Raw genomic sequence first — 22,822 nt, 5'->3', positions numbered from 1 at the left:
CAGCTCTGTTCCTCTTGACCCCTGCAGGCCACGGCTCAGATGGAGGAGCGGCTGGCGGACTTCATCCAGTCCTACTCTACAGAGAACGTGCACCCGCTGGCCGACGGCGTCCTGAGCTTCATCCACCACCAGATTGCCGAGCTGTCCAGGGACTGCCTGACCAAATCCCGCGAGGGCCTCATCACCACCATCTACTTCTACGAGCTGCAGGAGAACCTGGAGAAACTCCTGCATGAGGTGAGCTTACTGTCATGTGTACATATCTATCCCTCATTCACTAATCACTGCCACTGAGTGTGCTGAGATATCTCTCTCTGTCTGTCTGTCTCTCTGTCGCTCTCTCTCTCTCTCTCTCTCTTTGTCTGTCTGTCTGTCTCTCTCTCTCTCTCTCTCTGTGTCTGTCTGTCTGTCAATCTGTGTGTGTGTCTGTCTCTCTCTCTCTCTCTCTCTCTCTGTGTGTCTCTCTCTCTCTCTCTCTCTCTGTGTGTGTCAGGCATACGAGCGATCTGAGAGTTCTGAGCTGACCTTCGTCACAGAGCTGGTTAAAAAACTCCTCATCATTATTTCTCGACCTGCAAGACTTCTGGAGTGTTTGGTAAGAGCACACACACACACACACACCACACACCACACACACACACCTCCAGCATGCCGTTGTGTTCATCCTCATGGACTCACAGCTGTGTCTACAGCAAATAAGCTGCCCCCCTATGCCGCTCAGATTGTCGTCATGGTGCCTCACGGTTGCCACGGCGACCACGCCGACGCGGTCACCAGGGTCAGGTGTTGCGTTTCGCGATCTCAAGGCATTTCTTATGCCAAGGAAGGACAACGTTAGCAACACGAATGCTGTCCGAAGCTCGGATTTCCGCTCTGACCTTTCTCCCAAAGACAGACAGACGAATGTGTTGAGAAACACTCTAACACAGCTACTGTTTTTATTACAGTGAAAAAAAAGAGGAGAGACAGACAGGTGTGAAGTGAGACACCACATGACAATATGATGATAATTTTAATCACACTTACCACTATTAGATAAATATTTTTTTTAATTAAATACTAAATAGACCCATGTCTAACTTTACTAATATTACTATTACTATATTACTAACATTATTATATTATTACTACTATGTTACTACACTGTATTAATATCATACTAATAACTGATGACTACAGAGCAGGAAACACACTTTTCAGGGATATATGATGTGATGTGATTATAAAGTGGGCGGAGCTTCAGCTAATACAGAAGGATCAGAAGGATCGGACCATTTCTATCCACACAGGCTACTCAAGTGCTTATTCAGTCTCTGGTCATTTCGAGACTGGACTACTGCAACTCTTTACTGGCAGGTCTTCCTCTGAATGCAACTCGTCCACTGCAAATGATCCAAAATCCAGCTGGACGGCTTGTATTCAACCTGCCTAAGTTCTCCCACTCCACCCCACTGCTGCGTTCCCTCCACTGGCTTCCGGTAGCTGTACTCATTAGATTTAAAACACTGATGCTTGCCTACAAAGCCAAGAATGGACCAGCACCATCTTACCTCAAAGATCTTATTACTCCTCGCACTGCTCCTTGCTCCCTCCGATCCACCAGCACTGCCCGACTGGTCCCACCATCTCTCAGGGTAAAAGGTAGGTATTCATCTAGCCTCTTCTCTGTTCTGGCACCAAGGTGGTGGAATGAACTTCCCCTAGATGTCCGCACAGCAGAGTCTCTGACCGTCTTCAAACGATGTCTTAAGACCTACCTTTTCCTGAGGCACTTAAAATAGCTCTTACCTTTCACTGTTTATGTATTGTTATATGGTTTATTTAAAAAAAATTTTAAAAAATCCAATTTTAGGCGAATGGTATCCTAAGTCTGTAACCTATTGAACCAGTGTTAATGTTTTCAATGATAGTGACTTAAAGCACTTTTGTATGTCGCTCTGGATAAGAGCGTCTGCCAAATGCCAGAAATGTAAATGTAAATGTAATACAGGAATAGCGAAGTGAGTACACTATATTGCTTCATACCAAGACATTTTGGACATTTTTATGGTCTGGGGGAAGAGTTTGGGGATGACCCCTTCCTGTTCCAACATGACTGCGCACCAGTGACCAAAGCAACGTCCATAAAGACATGGATGAGTGAGTTTGGTGTGGAGGAACTTGACTCTCCTGCACAGAGTCCTGACCTCAACCCCATAGAACACCTTTGGGATGAATTAGAGCAGAGACTGTGAGCCAGGCCAAAACTGGGACATCTGTCTGTACATGTACATGAATGTAATATGGAGTTGTCCCGCCCTTTGCAGCTATAACAGCTTCACCTCTTATGGGAAGGCTTTCCACAAGGTTTAGGAGTGTGTTTATGGGAATTCTTGACCATTCCTCTAGAAGCGCATTTGTGAGGTCAGGCACTGATGTTGGACGAGAAGGTCTGGCTCACAGTCTCCACTCTAATTCATCCCAAAGGTGTTCTGTGGGGTAGAGGTCAGGACTCATGATGTGATGTGCAGGCCAGTCAAGTTCCTCCACACCAAACTCACTCATCCATGTCTTTATGGACCTTGCTTTGGTCACTGGTGTGCAGTCATGTTGGAACAGGAAGGGGTCATCCCCAAACTGTTCCCACAAAGAGCATGAAATTGTCCAAAAATGTCTTGGTATGAAGCTGAAGCATTAAGAGATCCTTTCACTGGAACTAAGGGGCCGAGCTCCTTAAAAACAACACCTGAACTCAATGACTTGGAGGGGTGTCCCAATACTTTTGGCAGTATAGTGTACCTCTTACCTCAGTGTAAATATCTTATGACAGGTTAATGAAGAACAGCATGACCAAATTCATTTCCATCTCCAGTGCCCTCCCTTAATCTCCTGAATATTCAGTGCAATCCATACGAGGCAAGACGTGTTATTTAGTTGCAGATAAATGATGCTGTGTAATCAGACTCACAGGAATCTCAGAGTGAGACTCATTCATGTCACACAGGAGTTTAACCCTGAAGAGTTTTACCACCTGCTGGAGGCAGCGGAGGATCACGCCAAAGAGGGACACCTGATGAAGACGGACATCCCACGCTACATCATCAGCCAACTCGGTCTCACACGAGACCCGCTGGAGGGTGAGGCACATACACACACACACACACACACACAAGAAGTGGCAGTAGAAGTGAAATTGAAATTGAGAGGCTGGTAGTGAAAGAGACTGAGATGAAAACGAGTAGCTGAACGGAATAAATGCGCGAGACAGAGACACGCGCGGGGGACGGAGGCAGCCATGTATAACAAAACACACTAAATGAATACACCAGCAAACGCACTAGATCATTTTGCCACTTGTGTCAGAGAGATTTAATACTCCAGCTCCTTTCTCAAACAACACTCGTCCATTTTCCTGCTTGTCAACAACACAGCAAACCAGTGAGTGTGTGTGTGTGTGTGTGTGTGTGTGGAGTGTAAACACTCATCACTGTCAGCTGTTCAGTTCAGGAAGGTGAGGTTCTCAGATCTGAAATCAGGTGTGCAGTGGGAAAGCTTTATTGCATTAGAAACGTAAGCGTGCTTCACAGCCTGAGCAGATCAACTCGGTTAAGTGGATTGTGTGATTCTGTGCCGAGTCTGTTTCAGTTCTGTGTTGATTCTGTGTTCAGTCTGTCGAATCAGAGTCGATTCTTTCAAATCAGTGTCAATTCTGTCGAATCACTGTCGATTCTGTTTCAAATCTGTGTCGAGTCTGTGCTGAGTCTGTGTCAATTCTGTTTTGATTCTGTGTGGAGTCTGTGCTGAGTCTGTGTCAATTCTGTTTTGATTCTGTGTCGAGTCTGTGCTGTGTCTGTGTTGAGTCTGTTGATTGTGTCGAGTCTGTGCTGAGTCTGTGTCAATTCTGTTTTGATTCTTTGTCGAGTCTGTGCTGAGTCTGTGTCAATTCTGTTTTGATTCTTTGTCGAGTCTGTGCTGAGTCTGTGCTGAATCTGTTTCGAGTCTGTTTTGATTCTGTGTTGAGTCTGTGCTGAGTCTGTGTCGAGTCTGTGTCAATTCTGTTTTGATTCTTTGTCGAGTCTGTGCTGAGTCTGTGCTGAATCTGTGTCAATTCTGTTTTGATTCTGTGTCGTGTGTGCTGAGTCTGTGTCAATTCTGTTTTGAGTCTGTGTCGAGTCTGTTTTGATTCTGTGTCGAGTCTGTGTCAAGTCTGTTTTGATTCTGTGTCGAGTCTGTGTCAATTCTGTTTTGATTCTGTGTCGAGTCTGTGCTGAGTCTGTGTCAATTCTGTTTTGATTCTGTTTCGAGTCTGTGCCGAGTCTGTTTTGATTCTGTGTCGAGTCTGTGCTGAGTCTGTGTCAATTCTGTTTTGATTCTGTGTCGAGTCTGTGCTGAGTCTGTTTTGAGTCTGTTTTGAGTCTGTTTTGATTCTGTCGAGTCTGTGTCAAGTCTGTTTTGATTCTGTGTCAAGTCTGTTTTGATTCTGTGTCGAGTCTGTTTTGATTCTGTGTCGAGTCTGTGCTGAGTCTGTGTCGATTCTGTGCTGAGTCTGTGTCGAGTCTATTTTGATTCTGTGTCGATCCTGTGCTGAGTCTGTGTCGAGTCTGTTTTGATTCTGTGTCTAGTCTGTTTTGATTCTGTGTCGAGTCTGTTTTGATTCTGTGTCGAGTCTGTGCTGATTCTGTGTCGAGTCTGTGCTGAGTCTGTGTCGAGTCTGTGCTGAGTCTGTGTCAATTCTGTTTTGATTCTGTGTCGAGTCTGTGTCAATTCTGTTTTGATTCTTTGTCGAGTCTGTGCTGAGTCTGTCAATTCTGTTTTGATTCTGTGTCGAGTCTGTGCTGAGTCTGTGTCAATTCTGTTTTGATTCTGTGTCGAGTCTGTGCTGAGTCTGTGTTGAGTCTGTTTTGATTGTGTCGAGTCTGTGCTGAGTCTGTGTCAATTCTGTTTTGAGTCTGTGTCGAGTCTGTTTTGATTCTGTTTTGATTCTGTGTCGAGTCTGTTTTGATTCTGTGTCGAGTCTGTGTCAATTCTGTTTTGATTCTGTGTCGAGTCTGTGCTGAGTCTGTGTCAATTCTGTTTTGATTCTGTTTCAAGTCTGTTTTGATTCTGTGTCAATTCTGTTTTGATTCTGTGTCGAGTCTGTTTCGAGTCTGTTTTGATTCTGTCGAGTCTGTGTCAAGTCTGTTTTGATTCTGTGTCGAGTCTGTGTCAAGTCTGTTTTGATTCTGTGTCGAGTCTGTTTTGATTCTGTGTCGAGTCTGTGCTGAGTCTGTGTCGAGTCTGTGTCGATTCTGTGTCGAGTCTATTTTGATTCTGTGTCGATCCTGTGCTGAGTCTGTGTCGAGTCTGTTTTGATTCTGTGTCTAGTCTGTTTTGATTCTGTGTCGAGTCTGTTTTGATTCTGTGTCGAGTCTGTTTTGATTCTGTGTCGAGTCTGTTTTGATTCTGTGTCGAGTCTGTTTTGATTCTATGTCGAGTCTGTGCTGAGTCTGTGTCGAGTCTGTGCTGAGTCTGTGTCAATTCTGTTTTGATTCTGTGTCGAGTCTGTGCTGAGTCTGTGTCGAGTCTATTTTGATTCTGTGTCGATCCTGTGCTGAGTCTGTGTCGAGTCTGTTTTGATTCTGTGTCTAGTCTGTGCTGAGTCTGTGTCGAGTCTGTGTCAAGTCTGTGCTGAGTCTGTGTTGAGTCTGTGTCGATTCTGTGTCGTGTCTGTGCTGAGTCTGTGATGACAAAATTGATTTCTTGATTGAATCAAGAAATCCTTCAGGGACCGTGCCAAATTCCCCCGCACTCGCTACCTTTTCCCATCTCCTACAAAAATGACAACATCTACCACCATGACCTCCATCATCTCCATCCAGCTGCTGCTCAGGACAGCGTGAGACACTGGGAGGAAAGCGCAGTCTGCCCTCTTCCACATACTTGAGCTCACAGACACTCACGATTGGCTAGTGTCACTTTGATGGACAGGAGAGAGAGAGAGAGAGAGAGAGAGAGAGAGAGAGAGGGAGAGAGAATATACAACTCCTTCAGATGGCCAGTTTTGCCCACTCATGAGATCCTACAGAAAGAATTCTAAACCATTTTCATACTGAAGAGTTCTCGCCATGTGCAGCATGTGTGTTCATGAGCAGTTTGTTTTCCCCCGTGTGTAGAAATGGTGAACCTGGACAGCTACGACAGCGAGGGGCCACACACACCTGAGACCGACGACTCGGCTGAGGTGGGGCTACTGTGTGTGTGTGTGTGTGTGTGTGTTTTAATCCGATTAATGATCATGCCCCAATTAGTGATAAGGCAAGCCGCTGTGTGTTTATGTGCTCGTTAGTGTTATGAAAGCGTGTTACGTAAGCTCTTCAGCTCCTCATACCTCTTCTGTCTGTGCAATACAACTGTGTAACGAACACGAGTGTGTGTGAGTGTGTGTGTGGGAGAGGTCAGAATGAGGGTTGTGCTGCAGTTGGCTCTGCTTTTTCACTGTAAATTCCTGTGCTGCATTCATTCTGCAGGGAAAGATGAAGGCCATGAAGCCACCCTGTGAATCAGACTTTCAGACCATCAAGCTGATTAGCAATGGAGCGTACGGGTGAGTGTGCACGTGCAAACACACACACACACACACGTTTCTACATCCTTTACCTTCATAATCAGAGCTATAGGAGGACGGCCGCTAGATTTAGGGGGCCAAGCATCAGTTAATCTGATTCCAAACACCAGAACCCAATATCTAAACCTGAAGGAAAATGATTCTTTAAGTAAAGAGGTAACTGAATCTGTGTATGTTATTTAGAATGAACAGAGTGGGTTAGTATTATTTTATATATTTATTAGTATTATATATATATAGTCATGTAGCTGAGGGTGAGGAACAGACTGTCAGTGTGTCTTCTAGTACACATATTTAGAGACACAACTACTATGTGATGCAATTTGTTGTTGATATTAATATCATATAGTGCTTTGCTTTCCCTCTCTCCCTCTCTCCGGCTGCAGGGCAGTGTATCTGGTGAGGCACAGAGACACAAGGCAGCGTTTCGCCATGAAGAAAATCAACAAGCAGAACCTGATCCTGAGGAACCAGATCCAGCAGGCATTTGTGGAGAGAGACATCCTGACCTTCGCCGAGAACCCGTTCGTGGTCAGCATGTTCTGCTCCTTTGAGACTCGCAGACACCTCTGCATGGTCATGGAGTATGTGGAGGGTAAGACAGACACACACACACATTTTTCTGGTGCTTGGGCCCCTGAGTAGGTTGTGTAATTATGCTGCGCTGTGTGTATTCAGTTTCGAGCTGACGCTGCTGTGAGGCTCTCACGAGTCGAACCTGGAGGAGACCAGCTTTGCGCAGCATCGGACCACGCTTCGCTCTCTGTCTCTCTCTCTCCAACCAATCTCTTTCTTTCTGCAAGGCCGCAGGGTGTTATGGTGACTCGTCAGTGTGTACAGTGACACGCTGAGGCTTAAAAAGCTGCTCTGCTGCGTGTGACAGACAGACCAACGTGGCCAAACTCACTACCGCCGGTCACTGATCACACCAGTGTCAGCTCAGTGCCTCTAGTTATTAAGAAAAAGCTGTTTATTACACCATTAAGGTTAAAATAGCCATAGAGTGGGTCTAATTTAGTTAGTGCCCAATGCCTAAGTAGGCGTTTGTCCTCACCCCATGAGTTCTGATTCAATAAAGTGACCTTTTTATTTAGTGAGTGTACAGCATAAAGGATCACAGGGCATCTTTATCCCGTCTGCTGATATGCGTCCACCGTCTCGCTTTGTTCTCTAGGAGGAGACTGTGCCACCCTGCTGAAAAACATTGGTGCACTGCCAGTGGAAATGGCTCGAATGTACTTCGCTGAGACCGTCTTGGCTCTGGAATACATCCACAACTACGGCATCGTACACAGAGACCTCAAACCAGACAAGTGAGTGAGCTCCCTCTACTGAACAGGAGGTTTCACTAAAACATTCCATACATTTTTATTGTTTTGTGTTTAATTCAATATGAATTTACAGCTGTAGGACTGACATACATAAAGGCCACACCTTCTTCATTAGGACTGACACACATAAAGACCACACCTCCTTTATTAGGACTGACACACATAAAGGCCACACCTCCTACATTAGGACTGACACACATAAAAGCCACACCTCCTGCATTAGGACTGACACTCATAAAGGCCACACCTCCTACATTAGGACTGACTGATACAAATAAAGGCCATGCCAACTTTCTTGGTACTGTCATACACAGAAAGCATATCTCCTACATTAGGACTGATGAACATTAAGGCCACACCTCCTTCATTAGGACTGATGAACATTAAGGCCACACCTCCTTCATTAGGACTGATGAACATTAAGGCCACACCTCCTTCATTAGGACTGATGAACATTAAGGCCACGCCCGCTTCATTAGGACTGATGAACATTAAGTCCACACCTCCTTCATAAGCACTGATGAGCATTAAGGCCATGCCTCCTTCATTAGGACTAATCAACATAAAGGCCACGCCTCCTTCATAAGCACTGATGAGCATTAAGGCCATGCCTCCTTCATTAGGACTAATCAACATAAAGGCCACACCTCCTTCATTAGGACTGATGAGCATTAAGGCAACACCTCCTTCATTAGGACTAATCAACATAAAGGCCACACCTCCTTCATGTTCCTAGATCACTATTACACTCTATGACTGATCACTGTATCTGCTCTGTCCTCAGTCTGTTGATTACGTCTATGGGGCACATTAAACTGACTGATTTCGGCCTCTCTAAGATGGGTCTCATGAGCCTCACCACAAACCTGTATGAGGGCCACATCGAGAAGGACACTCGTGAGTTCCTGGACAAACAGGTATGAGTTGGTCACGAGTCAGTCCTGAGGCTGCCATGTTGAAACAGTATGGAACATAACAGAGTGGTTTCTGTCTTTTTCGGGTAGGTGTGTGGGACCCCAGAGTACATCGCCCCGGAGGTGATACTGCGGCAGGGTTACGGGAAGCCAGTGGACTGGTGGGCAATGGGAATCATCCTCTATGAGTTCTTGGTAGGCTGTGTGCCTTTCTTCGGGGACACACCTGAGGAGCTATTTGGCCAGGTGATCTCAGGTGAGTAGAGGTGTGTATCTCCTTCCAAAGATGACACCACCAACAATAAAGTAGACAACAATTATATATAATTGTTAACTGCTTAAAGACAGAAGTGATCCATCCATGCCAGTGGTGTGTCTCACATGGTCCATTCTTTAAAAGCTTGGTCATGGTGGAGGTTCCACCTGTCTTCTAGTCCCTTTATCTCGTTGGAGAATGACTCACACTCCATGTCCAGACACGTCTGAAGTTTGGCCTGAAATGTTTACTGCAATGCAACAACAACAGCGCTAAATTTAGCTGTGAGTTTGAGATTTGCAGCATCTTGGCCAACTCTCCCAAGCAAACAGAAAACAAACAAAGAGTCTATTAGTTCATTTTTCCCCACGTTTAAAATAACTTTTAGTGGAGATGTGGAGCTGTGCCAGATATAGCATGTGCTAGGTTTCTCACTAGAGCTGTTATTTGTGTGTTTGTGTGCCTGTGTGTGTGTGTGTGTAGACGACATCGCCTGGCCCGAGGGAGATGAAGCGTTGCCTAGCGACGCCCAGAACCTGATTTCTACCTTGTTGCAGACCAACCCATTGGTGCGATTAGGGACAGGTAGGCTGAACGTCTTTCAAGGGAAGGAGGGACAGATAAATGATGAATTGTATAATGCTGTAAAGGTGATGAATGAATGAATGAATGAATGAATGAATCATTAGTGGATGGATGTATAGATAGATTTATGGATACTAGTATGAATGGATAGATGGATAAAAGATGAAGATGGATGGATGGGGGGTATGATAAATGAAAGGATGGATGATAGAATGGGTGGATGGCTGACAGTTGGGTAGAAGAAATTTTATAAGTTGTTCTGGATGTAGAAATCTGCTGAATGCTGTAAATGTAAATGGAATATGGACTGATTTATGGATAAATGGATGGATGGACGGACGGATGGATGGATGGATATGACAGATAAGTGGACGGAGATGTATGTACAGAAGATTTAAAATAAACAGAATAATGAGAGGACTGGTATGAACAAACTAAACGCCTTATTTCCTGTTTAAATTTGTGCCTCTTTCCGCCTAAACAGGAGGAGCGTACGAAGTGAAGCAGCACTCGTTCTTCTCCGATCTGGACTGGAACAGTCTTCTGAGGCAGAAGGCGGAGTTCATCCCTCAGCTGGAGTCTGAGGAGGACACCAGCTACTTCGACAGTGAGTCTCATGAAAAAGAAAGCTTGTTAAAATAACGACTGTTCACTCCATAAACATCTGACAGGAAGGAACCTGTCTCACAACATTAAATATAATGGACAAAAAGTACTGCTGGTGGTGTAAGAGACTTGGAACAGCACAATCCCCAAATAATTTATTCCTTAACTGTTTATTCACCCTAAATTTGATCATTTTAGTGTTTTATTGCATCATCAAATACATACGAGACTGATATGCAAATATAAATATGTAAATTAAGGGGCGGAGTTTATTTGGTCCACTGTGCTCCCAATTTGCATATTCATCAGCTCAGGATTTCACCTACCATTTAACAAAGTAACAGAGTTTATTTAGGCTTCCATATTATTTCCTTCTCGTCATGTTGTTCCTTTTCTTTTTCCGTCTTTTATCTGTCACTCTGTCGTTCTCAGCCCGCTCGGAGCGTTATCGCCACGTGAACTCGTACGACGAGGACGACACCAACGACGACGAGCCGGTGGAGATAAGACAGTTCTCCTCTTGCTCTCCACGCTTCAGCAAGGTCAGCACTGTTCTCTCACTTTAATCTTCTTTCGTTTTCCTTCTCTCTCGCGCGCGCTCTGACTCTCGCGTTTTTTCTCTTTTTCTCGCATTCACATTCTCACTCTGCACATATTTCTCGCAAATATCACAAGAAGGCGAGATGACAAAGGGATGTCTCGGGAACATCTCTCATTTTCTCCTCTTGCATTTTTAATCTATCTGTCTGTCCTTTGTTCTCTGAGTCTCTCTCTCTCTCTCCCTCTCTCTTTCTCTTTCTCTGTTTTTTTTATAAATGTTTTATCTCTTCTTTCATAACTCTCATCCCTCCTGCCTATTCTCTTGCTTTAAATGTGAAGAGGTTCTTATGAGGCAACTAGAGTGGAAAGGGTGTAATTAAGAGACCTTGTGGGAGGCACACACACACACACACACACAAATATATTCATTCTCTCTCTCTCTCTCTCTGTCTCACTTCAACAGCGCTAAACATACAGCAAAATAAACAATATTTAATCCGTATAGAAAATGCAGACTTTGAAAGGACTGACACAAATTAAGGCCACGCCTCCTATATTAGGACTGAAATACATTAAGGCCACACCTCCTACATTAGGACTGACACACATAACGGTCATGCCTCCTACATTAGGACAGACACACATTAAGGCCACGCCTCCTATATTAGGACTGACACACATTAAGGCCATGCCTCCTACATTAGGACAGACACACATTAAGGCCACACCTCCTACATTAGGACAGACACACATTAAGGCCACACCTCCTACATTAGGACTGACACACATTAAGGCCATGCCTCCTACATTAGGACTGACTGACACAAATAAAGTCCATGCTTACTTTCTTGGTACTGTCATACACAGAAGGCACATCTCCTTCATTAGGACTGATGAACATTAAGGTCACACCTCCTTCATTAAGACTGATGAACATTAAGGCCACACCTCCTTTATTAGGACTGATGAACATTAAGGTCACACCTCCTTTATTAAGACTGGTGAACATTAAGCCCACGCCTCCTTATGTAACTGTTCCTAGATCTCTCTCTCTCTCTCACACACACTTCAAGAGCGCTGTACATAAAGACAAATAAACAATATATAATCCGTATAGAAAAAGCAGACTCTGAGAATCACTTGTAAATAGTCATATAAAGAGAAGTGCATCAGCGTCACTGTGTGCCGTGAAATCGCTGAGATGGACTCCTACTCACTTCACATGAGCTCACGTCTTCCAGCATAGACTCTGACAAACAAGGAGGAGTTCATTTAACGCTACAGCGCACAGTCCTGAGCCAACTGCATAATTAAACCACTTGCTGTTTCGGACAGGATTTCTCATGGAAAGAGAAGCTGAAGATTCTTTTAAACATTTTTTCCCTTCTAGCCGGTGATACGATTACACACTGAATATATGATAGAATTTTACCTCACTGTAAATGCAAGAGACCAACCGCTGCTTTAATAGTAAAGATGACTCGTATTTACAACGTTGTTCTGTTATTTACAGAACAATGCTGAACAATACAGAAGCATTATATGTTAATTAAATTCTCATTAGCCTCATACTACTGCATAAGAGCGATCAGTCGGATATTTGTAGAGTTCATGCTGCATCAGCATCAGCTTGTCTTCAATAGTTTCCTTCATTATTGAATTTTTTTTTTATTTATATTAAAAAAAAGAAGGTCCAGACTTGGCATTGAGGTCAACTTGTTTTAAAAAATGTATTTTCTATTTTTATGTTTTGTTTCATTTTATATTTTTTTATGTCTCTTTTTATTTCTATATTCTTTTTTTTCCTACTTGATTGTACAGCAATGTAAGCTACTACATGTATGAAAAATGATGTATGAATAAATCTAAGCAGGGTAGAATATAACGTGTCTTATATTATATATCACTGAACTGAAGTTAAATCATGGTACAAGCTCAGAACATTAGCAGAAATCTCCCAGAATGCACAGCCCTGCTCCTCACACACTGCCTGAGACCATGGCAGGTAAAGCAGGAAAGCTAGCAGGAAATATGATGCTGATTATACAGACTGATTGCACTCTGCATGCTGCTTGCATCATTTTTACCCTGGTTGCTAGAGCACCCTCCCACACACACACACACACACACACACACACTGCTGTAGCAAACATCCATAACCTCAAGTTGCTCTTAAAGTAAGAACACATTTGCAAGTCACTGCAGATGCACTGGGCATAAAGAGCTTTTTGTGGCATGACTCGATTCGGCACAGCCCTCGCATGATGAAGTTTTTCATCATCAGAAACAAAACCCTGAAATCACAAAGCGGCCGCTTTCTATTAGCCACTGAAATACAGTCATTTTAGAGTTTGCATAGCTGATGCTCTTACTCACAGAAAGCTACATTAGCTGTGACGCCCATTTTTGATTTCTGCACAAGACACAGAGCTGTGATTTCAGTGCCATGCTATAAAGCAACAGCGGGACATTTGCTATCAAATCCACATCCATTCCTCAGGTCTGAAGTTATTTACCACTTATCATGCAATACACAGCGGTTTCTTCTTATCCTCTCATATACGACCTCTCATTAAATATGTATAGAGACCATTATGAAGCAAAATAAAACTCGGAGGGAAGAGATCGCATATAGCTTTTCTACTAAGAAAGCCTAGCACGTAACACATCAATCACAAGCTTTTAAACAAAAGAGGTGTGTATAAATCATAGAGGGGGCTGTAAGCTATATATTTTGGCTATTTGCCAGACAGGCCATGCCCACAAGTAAAAACAATAGCACTGTATGAATCACTATAAATAAACGATGAAGCCGGTGCTGCTAGAGTTGCTGTTTAAGGTGTAAGGAGGTGTGTATTCATGGTGTGGTTTGTTTCTCAGGTGTACAGCAGCATGGAGCACCTGTCCCAGCTGGAGCAGAAGACAACGGTGGTGACCAGACGAGAGCATAAGGGACGGCGCGAGGACAAGATGGCTAAGAGAGAGAGCATCGGCAGCTTCAGCAAGAGCTGGAGGACCGGCTCGCCAGAGATGTGAGTTTAAGGCAGTGTAAAGTACATCTTAAATGACCTTACAAAGTAACACATCTGCAACTCTATACCTGGGTGCATAGAGCTGATTCTACATGCCATGTAATTCCTCTGTGTAGGAAGCGACTCTCGTGTTCCGAGTCTCTGTACATGGAGGGAGATTCCAGTCCTCCTCTGGGCGCCAGGCGACGCTTTTCAGCACTGATGGACACGCACCGCCTCGCCTTGCCTCTAGAGGGCGACGCAGAGACGCAGCCGCAACAAAGTGGGGCTAAAAGCAGAGGGTCTTCAGTAGAGGGTACAACTACACCCTCATCACCCAGTGCAGGTGAACAGAGCGCGGCTGTGAAGGAGGCACCAGGAGTGAGTGTGGGAGGTGAGGGAAAATGCTGAACTGACACCGTTAGCATCGGAGCACAGTTATTAAAATGATGTGTATATGTATTAGTAGAGGAGGTATTTGAGTCATCTCCATTTGCAGATAAGCCAACCAGACCCACTGAGGTATCAGCACCACAGCCCATTCCATCAGCCACAGCGGCAGCAGCAGTCCCGGTTTTCCGAGATGCTGTTGTCATGGGTGACTCCCCCAGCCAACGGGCCACCAACGACTTGGTCCTAAGAAGAGCCCGTCACCAGCAGCTCTCTGGAGACAGCGAGAAACGAACCACACGTCCCGGCAACAAGGTCATCAAATCTGCCTCGGCTACGGCGCTGTCTGTCATTATTCCAGCAGGTATGTTACTCACTGCTGATTTTATATTTACTGATACACTATATTGCCAAAAGTATTCGCTCACCCATCCAAATAATCAGAATAAGGTGTTCCAATCACTTCCATGGCCACAGGTGTATAAAATCAAGCACCTAGGCATGCAGACTGTTTTTACAAACGTTTGTGAAAGAATGGGTCGCTCTCAGGAGCTCAGTGAATTCCAGCGTGGAACTGTGATAGGATGCCACCTGTGCAACAAATCCAGTCGTGAAATTTCCTCGCTCCTAAATATTCCACAGTCAACTGTCAGCTGTATTATAAGAACGTGGAAGTGTTTGGGAATGACAGCAACTCAGCCACGAAGTGATAGGCCACGTAAACTGACGGAGTGGGGTCAGCGGATGCTGAGGCGCATAGTGCGAAGAGGTCGCCAACTTTCTGCAGAGTCAATCGCTACAGACCTCCAAACTTCATGTGGCCTTCAGATTAGCTCAAGAACAGTGCGCAGAGAGCTTCATGGAATGGGTTTCCTTGGCCGAGCAGCTGCATCCAAGCCATACATAACCAAAGCGTCGGATGCAGTGGTGTAAAGCACGCCGCCACTGGACTCTAGAGCAGTGGAGACGTGTTCTCTGGAGTGACGAATCGCGCTTCTCCATCTGGCAATCTGATGGATGAGTCTGGGTTTGGCGGTTGCCAGGAGAACGGTACTTGTCTGACTGCATTGTGCCAAGTGTAAAGTTTGGTGGAGGGGGGGATTATGGTGTGGGGTTGTTTTTCAGGAGCTGGGCTTGGCCCCTTAGTTCCAGTGAAAGGAACTCTGAATGCTTCAGCATACCAAGACATTTTGGACAATTCCATGCTCCCAACTTTGTGGGAACAGTTTGGAGCTGGCCCCTTCCTCTTCCAACATGACTGTGCACCAGTGCACAAAGCAAGGTCCATAAAGACATGGATGACAGAGTCTGGTGTGGATGAACTTGACTGGCCTGCACAGAGTCCTGACCTCAACCCCATAGAACACCTTTGGGATGAATTAGAGCGGAGACTGAGAGCCAGGCCTTCTCGTCCAACATCAGTGTGTGACCTCACAAATGCGCTTCTGGAAGAATGGTCAAAAATTCCCATAAACACACTCCTAAACCTTGTGGACAGCCTTCCCAGAAGAGTTGAAGCTATTATAGCTGCAAAGGGTGGACCGACGTCATATTGAACCCTATGGATTAGGAATGGGATGTCACTTAAGTTCATATGCGAGTCAAGGCAGGTGAGCGAATACTTTTGGCAATATAGTGTAATTGTACGATTTCCTGACTCTCTGGTATGATTTGTTTTTCTTTTCCTCTCTAGTTGAGCAGCATGCTAGCTCTCCTCTGGCCAGCCCAATGTCCCCTCGCTCGGTCTCGTCCAACCCGTCGTCACGAGATTCTTCCCCGAGCCGAGACTACGGTCCTGCGGTAAGCATACTCCGCTCACCCATCACCATCCAGCGCTCAGGCAAGAAGTACGGCTTCACGCTGCGCGCCATCCGGGTCTACATGGGGGACACTGACGTCTACAGTGTACATCACATGATCTGGGTAATGACCATTAAAGCCTTTTTAGTTTAGATGTTCATTAAGTGGCCTTACGCTGTTTTATTTTCTCACAAACATACTATGTCGCCTTATTAAGGAAACGTCTTACGAATATAAAAGCCCTTTTTGTACATTCTTAGCACGTAGAAGAAGGTGGTCCGGCTCAGGATGCAGGGATGTGTGCTGGTGACCTCATTACACACGTCAATGGAGAATCTGTCCATGGATTGGTCCATACAGAAGTAGTGGAGCTCATTCTCAAGGTGAGGACGGTGTTCTTCAGTCAACAATGTTTTAACATAACTAAATTAGGTTTCACCTAGAGAATATTTTGGGGGCATTCAGCTTCTTAAAACAAGCACGCAGTGTCCTCTAGTCTGACCAATAACTATATATGGAAACTGTTTATAGGCATAACTGTTACTCGAGTAGAATCTGTGATCTTATGTGATATAACTTCTCTTACTGCAGGATCTTAATTAACACTCTGCAAATACTACTACTGTTTCTTCTGATTTCAGAGTGGTAATAAGGTGACTGTGACCACCACTCCCTTCGAGAACACGTCAATCAAAGTGGGTCCTGCTCGCAGATCCAGCTACAAATCCAAGATGGCCAGACGCAGCAAAAGAACAGCCAAAGAGGGACAAGAAAGGTAACAAGATAGCTGAAGAGTGATAGCTAACATTGAAGGAGTTATTATAATAATAATAAACTCTTTCTCTCACTCCACAGTAAGAAGCGAAGCTCTCTGTTCCGCCAGATAACCAAGCAGTCCAATCTTCTGCACACTAGCCGTAGCCTGTCATCTTTAAACCGCTCGCTGTCCTCCAGTGAGAGTCTCCCGGGCTCTCCTACACACAGCCTGTCTGCCCGGTCACCCACTCAAAGCTACCGCTCCAGTCCTGACTCCTCTTTCCTAGGTGAGGAGGTTATGTGTGTAAAACTGGATGTCTTCATCAACATAGCTAAATTGAGCAGGATAACACTTGAGGGCTTGAATTGAATCAACAGTTGTAATATTATCCTGTTTGGTTGCTCATTTTAGGTGCCTCTTCTCAGAGCAGCTCTCCAGCCTCCAGCACACCAAATTCACCTGCAGCTTCCCAGCACATGCGCCCCAGCTCTCTCCATGGCCTGTCACCTAAACTGCACCGTCAGTACCGCTCAGCACGTTGCAAATCCGCTGGCAACATCCCTCTATCCCCGCTTGCACATACGCCATCCCCTACTCAGTCTTCACCACCGTCCTTGTCGGGTCACACGGTTGGAAGCTCCAATATGACCCAGAGCTTCCCTGTCAAGCTGCACTCGTCTCCTCCTATTACAAGGCCCAGGCCCAAGAGTGCCGAACCACCCCGGTCTCCACTTCTCAAGCGGGTGCAGTCAGCAGAGAAGCTGGGGTCACCATTATCTTCTTCTACGTCTTCCGCAGACAAAAAAGGTGGAATTGGGGCAATGAGGAAGCACAGTCTGGAGGTTGGCCATTCAGATTATCGAAAAGAGGGCTTCCACTGTGAGCTTGGTCTCCAAAGCTTGTTGGAAACAGAAGGAGAGAATCTTGCCTCAACGTCTGCAACTACCCCATCGCCTACCCAACCCACAGTTCCAGCTCCACTGGAGACAAGTGTTTTGAAGCCAGTAAGGAAGCTGGGCAGGCAGGAATCCCCACTGAGTAGAGATGCTTTGCTTGCTGGAAGAGTGAAGGAAAAGGACAATGGCAGGATGAAGTCTGTTGATTTAACCCAGGGAATTGACAGTAAACTGGCAATAGTCCTGGAGAAGTCACCCCCTGCCACCGAGGCTCAGCAGGATATCATGAGCATGAAAGTCTCAGATGATAAGTCAAGTCAAATAAGCTCTCCAGTTGTTGATGTGTTTCAACGATCACCATCCACACCAAGAGATGCTAGCACAACCAAACTTGAAACCAGCCAGCCTGTTGTGACCAAACCTTCACCTGTTGCACCAGAGTCTAAATTTAGTGTAGTTCCTTCAATTCCATCACCTCTGACCATGCCTGCTCCAAAAACCACAGAGCTTACCTTCCCAAGTGTCGGTGCAGGAGGCACGAGTCAAGTTAGTGACACAAAACCCCCAAGCAAGATTGTCCAATCACAGACACCAGGGACTGCCAAAGATCACCAGGCTTCCATCAGTGTCATCAAGGACTTGCAAGGAAAAGACGCTGAAAAGAAAACAGAACTGAAAGAAGTGAAACAAGATACAGGAAAGACTATCAGCACTGTCAAGTCTGGTGTAACATGCAGTGGCTCTGTAAAGGCATCTCCACTCTCTGACAAAGTGTCAGTCTCGGCAACAACCACAGAGGTATCCAGAGTTGTCAAGGCACCATCAGATGGAGACATTCTTAAAAAATCAGGTGCAGAGACCCATGCTAGGACTCCAGATATGAGGGTAAGACCTGGATTACCTCCATCCAAAGGGGTTGTTCCACCTTTCCCACCCCAGGTCCAATCTCCTGCTCTGGGAAAGCTACGACAGGATAAGGGCCTTTCTCCAGTCAACTGTTACCGAGGCACCTTGGACTGGGAAGACAAGTGTCTCTTGGAAGTTGTTGAGGAGCATTCTCCTTCTCCTACGCCATCCCCAACTGCAGCCACTCCTAGCCTGTCAAAATCACCTCTCCAACCCGTTGTTACTCCTGGTGACAAAAATGGCTCAGCTAGTGTGTCTAAAACCGGAAAAGAACCGGCCAAAGGGTTAATCCAGGAGGCGGCAAAGGGCAAGGAAGCTGTTAAATCAGACGAAACCAAGGTTATTGCACAAGGAAAGACTGAGGTTTCAGGTAGCCCAAACTTAAAAGTAGCAACACCGAGCCCTACTGGCACAATACCACAGAAAAAGAACGAGAGCACGAAGAATGGCTTGTGACATTTCAGCACAGTATGCTTTTGCCTTTTATTGGAGATTTAGCACTTGAGACGAGACAAAACTATTGTGATAAGGTTCTTCTAATACCGGTTTTATTTATTGTGTATATAAAAAAAGATAGTAGATGTATTCTGGGTATGTGTGCCGAGAATGATTGATCGTTGCTTGAGTGGCAAGATTAAAAAGAAAGTGCAAAGTGCTTTAACAGATCAAACAATGCTGAAAACTGTGAATGCCAATTCATCGCTTAAGCAAACTGGTTTCTTCCTGAGACATTCACTAAAACAAACAACATGGCAAGGACGTTATTTGGTACACGTATGAAAGAATCCTTTCTCTTGAGTTTGATTCCTCTGTGTGTGATTAGCATGCCGTCCAGTGATTATGCAGCTAGTGCTCAAACTGCCCGTGGCTTCTTGCTAAGCTATGTAGGTGGAGGAATAAGTAGGACCAAAATAAGAAAGGAAAAAAAAAAAACCCTGAGAGATTTCATTTTCCGTCATAAACTAATGGAAGATTTTAAAGGGCGAAAGCCTTAAAATTAAGACGGTTTTGAATTTCCCTGCACTGCATGGGCGAGCGTAGCCTTCTTATCAGGTGCCAACAGGAGGCCTGGCGTAGTAGCCCAGTGACGGCCCTTCCTCCGTCGCAGCTTAAACAGCGCTGATATAATCGCCGACGTGGGCTTTGTATCCGCTCCGTTAAACAGGTGCCTTTCTGCCGGATTGCCCCAGACGTGTTTATGAGGGCTGTCACGATGGATAAAGCAACGGTATTAGCGAAAAAGCGACGTTTTGCACATGCCGGTGGGTTTAAATGTATCGAGCAGAGCGGAACGTGTGGAAAGTCAGACTGGCTGAAGTGAAAACACGTGTTTTATTTTGCTCATGCTGAAATACTTGAAGTATTGCAACACATTTCAATATACTGCAGAAATCATTCAGAATAAGAATATCAGCTTTTTAACACAAATCCTGGTAACTTTATTATCACATTTAATCTTTTGATTAGGATTTAGGACATGTCCTGACTTCCCCAATATGGAGTATCTTCATCGTTAAATAAGAAGCAAAAAGATGGTATTTGGTAAATATGTTGTTGCTAGAGTGGCTAGAGCTATGATGTATAGATCTATCATGATAATGTTCAGGCGTTAATTACAGTTTATAACCGTTCATGTATTATAATTATCGCAGTCGACCTAGCGGTGTAGTTTCATTCCGAGGTCCATCTTTGTATTTCGCGTGGTCTTGAGCCTATTTGTTTATAACATTGTTTTCTCATTAAACCTTCTGTAAACCTTCTTTTCTGCATTATTAAGGTGAATATTCCTAAATATGCAGCCATTACAAAAATAATATCCCTTTACATATCCAAAAAATCCCAGACACACAGTGTGAACAGATATGTGCTGACATCTGCTGACTAAACAGCAGTGTGTCTGCACTTGGTTTCATTTTAAAAAGAGCTAACCCCTGCTGCCCAGGAGGTGAACTGCAAGTGCAATAAAAAAAAAAAAAACACCTGACAAGTTTCAGCACCCCCTCCAGTCGACACTACCTGCCCTGGTGTACGCCTAGGGGCGGGGCTAAAGAAAATGTAAAACCCAAAACTAGAAGCCTGACGGGAAGAAACTAGCAATATCAGGTGTAAGTGACAGTTTTATTAACGTCTTTGAAATGACTCAATCGTAACGGTTGTGGACGAATTCCATGTGGAAGAACGACAGCTTTAAGAGGATGATTAGGAGCATCAGGAGTCAGTTTGTTAACGGGATTAGTTGATATCGATCATGTGATCACTCACGTGAGAGACTGATGTTGCTGATTGCGGTATCGATCGTCAGATTTTGGTGTCACTGGTAGCCTGATTACTGGCCTGATGTGTTTTCAGGAGGCGTGTATTGATTTTTACGGTTGAAGTCCATAAGGCTGTGTGTGTGTGTATGTGTCCTGTTAGGTCAGGAGTGTTAATCAACAGCCTGCTCTTACAATCCTGCTCGCTCATAGTTGATTACTGAAGCTAAATCGTAAGCTGAGTGACCTGTATGTTGTGTAATACACTCCCCCGGATTTGAAACTATTTTCTCATCACTCTGTGTAACGAGTCATGGTCAACTTACAGAAAACATATCCTCATGCTAGGTCAATAAATCAGGGACTACGAGTAGATTCAAGAGAAAAACCCAGAGAGAGAGAGAGAGAGAGAGGAAGAAGAAAATTCTGTCGCTTTATCGCATCACGGTTCCATGTGTCCTGCTTTGATTCTAAGCTTGTGTTTGTGTGGATGTTCTTTCTTCCTGTGAGACTGTGTGGGTTTCCTCTGGGTTTAGCTGGTTTCCTCCCAGTATATTGGTTTGGCTGCAGTAAATTGCCCCTAGCTACGAACATATATGTGTGTGTGTGTGTATGTTGCTCTGCGATAAACTGCTAGCCCATTCAGGGTACATTCTCACTTCACCCCCCACTGTTCCAGCACGTTGTCCAGCACAGCTCTAGGCTCATCCAACATTCCTGGCCCTTAGACTTTTCCTCATTAGCATTCACTGACCGTTAGGGGGGGTATAAGAGATGTCCATAAAGCCACTATAACCTTCTAGTGTTCCTTCTGTGTGCAAACACTGGACACCAAAACTGTTAGAAATGGAAATTTTACATGTTGAAAAAAAAAACGTTCCGGTAACTAGAGCAGAACCTTGAGGGATGCCGTTAGACGTATTAAAGGTCAGTCTAAAACTCAACACAAAGCCTTAATCATATCCACATCTTTTGATTTTAAACCCAGTCCACTGATGCCTCCTTTCTGAAGAGCAGCGTCAAGCGCTAACTGACACGGCGCGACGTAACCGAGTATCAGAAACACGAGTGTTTTGACTTTTTCGCTATCATAATGACGCAGGTGAAAGATTTCAGCTTGGCTTTCTAACCACACCATGGAACAGATCCCAGGGTCATGAGACTCGTTCCAGCCGGACCTACATAAAAAAATAAATAAAAAAATAAATATCACATGTATTGACTGTTGTCACTTTTATCACGTGACTGTTATAGTATATCGAAATCATGACATTTAAAAAAAAAATACAACATTTTTGTAATGTTTTCTGTTCCACTTTATAGCCTAGTTTCTTATTCCTGATGTAAAACCATGGATTTGACGAATCCGCCTCCTGGCTCATTCCACGTCGACCCTCCCATGCATCATTTGCGGTTTCTCTGTGGATTCGTTTGTTTGTTTATTTACTTGTTTTTACGATTCTGTGATCTACCGAGAATGCACTTTATTTGACGTCAGAACGGATCTTCTTTCACATGGGACTGTATTTTCGTTTACCGCGTAGAAAAATGTACACCCAAATGCAGATATTCTCTGTTTAACATGAATGTTTTAGAGAGAAAAATAAAGGAACAATCATTTATTATGTACCTGTTATTTACCTGCACTGTCGGCTTTGGCCATCACTCGTTATTTATTTATTTATTCATTTATTTACTTACAACTCTGCAGCACTTTTCATTCTCAGTCCATGCAGCCTATTTGTGTAACCAAATAAATAAATAAAGTGATATTGATTAGCAGGTATTTCTTTATGTACTGAGCGCAAAAACACTAGTGATATTTGTTTATCTGATTATTCATACAGCGTTCAAGTGTAAATCTTCCCCTGATGTGGAAACATGAGGAAAATCTAACAGGAGACCTGCTTTCCTGTATGTATGTGCGTTTGGTTATTACCTTGTTCGTCAGGAAGCTTCCAGAAAACCTGGAATCTGCATCCCTGTAGACCTCAT

At 44.5% G+C, this 22,822-nt stretch overlaps 1 protein-coding gene across 3 annotated transcripts in view; it reads left to right on the top strand.

Annotated features, from left to right (window-relative positions):
- The window catches only part of mast1a (microtubule associated serine/threonine kinase 1a), a 50,250-nt gene extending 27,653 nt beyond the window's left edge, over nt 1–22,597 (top strand). For all 3 annotated transcript variants that reach the window (XM_058380836.1, XM_058380837.1, XM_058380838.1), the window contains 20 exons: nt 28–237; nt 494–595; nt 2,984–3,116; nt 6,132–6,199; nt 6,486–6,562; nt 6,970–7,178; nt 7,758–7,896; nt 8,699–8,831; nt 8,919–9,084; nt 9,568–9,669; nt 10,154–10,276; nt 10,708–10,817; nt 13,696–13,847; nt 13,964–14,220; nt 14,326–14,580; nt 15,910–16,139; nt 16,277–16,399; nt 16,658–16,791; nt 16,872–17,059; nt 17,185–22,597. In XM_058380836.1, the coding sequence (XP_058236819.1) occupies nt 28–237; nt 494–595; nt 2,984–3,116; nt 6,132–6,199; nt 6,486–6,562; nt 6,970–7,178; nt 7,758–7,896; nt 8,699–8,831; nt 8,919–9,084; nt 9,568–9,669; nt 10,154–10,276; nt 10,708–10,817; nt 13,696–13,847; nt 13,964–14,220; nt 14,326–14,580; nt 15,910–16,139; nt 16,277–16,399; nt 16,658–16,791; nt 16,872–17,059; nt 17,185–19,031 (4,758 nt within the window). In that variant the 3' untranslated portion in view covers nt 19,032–22,597. The remainder of the gene's footprint in view (nt 1–27; nt 238–493; nt 596–2,983; nt 3,117–6,131; nt 6,200–6,485; nt 6,563–6,969; nt 7,179–7,757; nt 7,897–8,698; nt 8,832–8,918; nt 9,085–9,567; nt 9,670–10,153; nt 10,277–10,707; nt 10,818–13,695; nt 13,848–13,963; nt 14,221–14,325; nt 14,581–15,909; nt 16,140–16,276; nt 16,400–16,657; nt 16,792–16,871; nt 17,060–17,184) is intronic.
- The last annotated feature ends 225 nt before the right edge of the window (nt 22,598–22,822 follow it).

This window comes from Hemibagrus wyckioides, linkage group LG26 (assembly GCF_019097595.1).
Source record: "Hemibagrus wyckioides isolate EC202008001 linkage group LG26, SWU_Hwy_1.0, whole genome shotgun sequence".
Classification (NCBI taxonomy): Eukaryota; Metazoa; Chordata; class Actinopteri; order Siluriformes; family Bagridae; genus Hemibagrus; species Hemibagrus wyckioides.
This window is presented reverse-complemented; position numbering and strand designations above follow the sequence as displayed.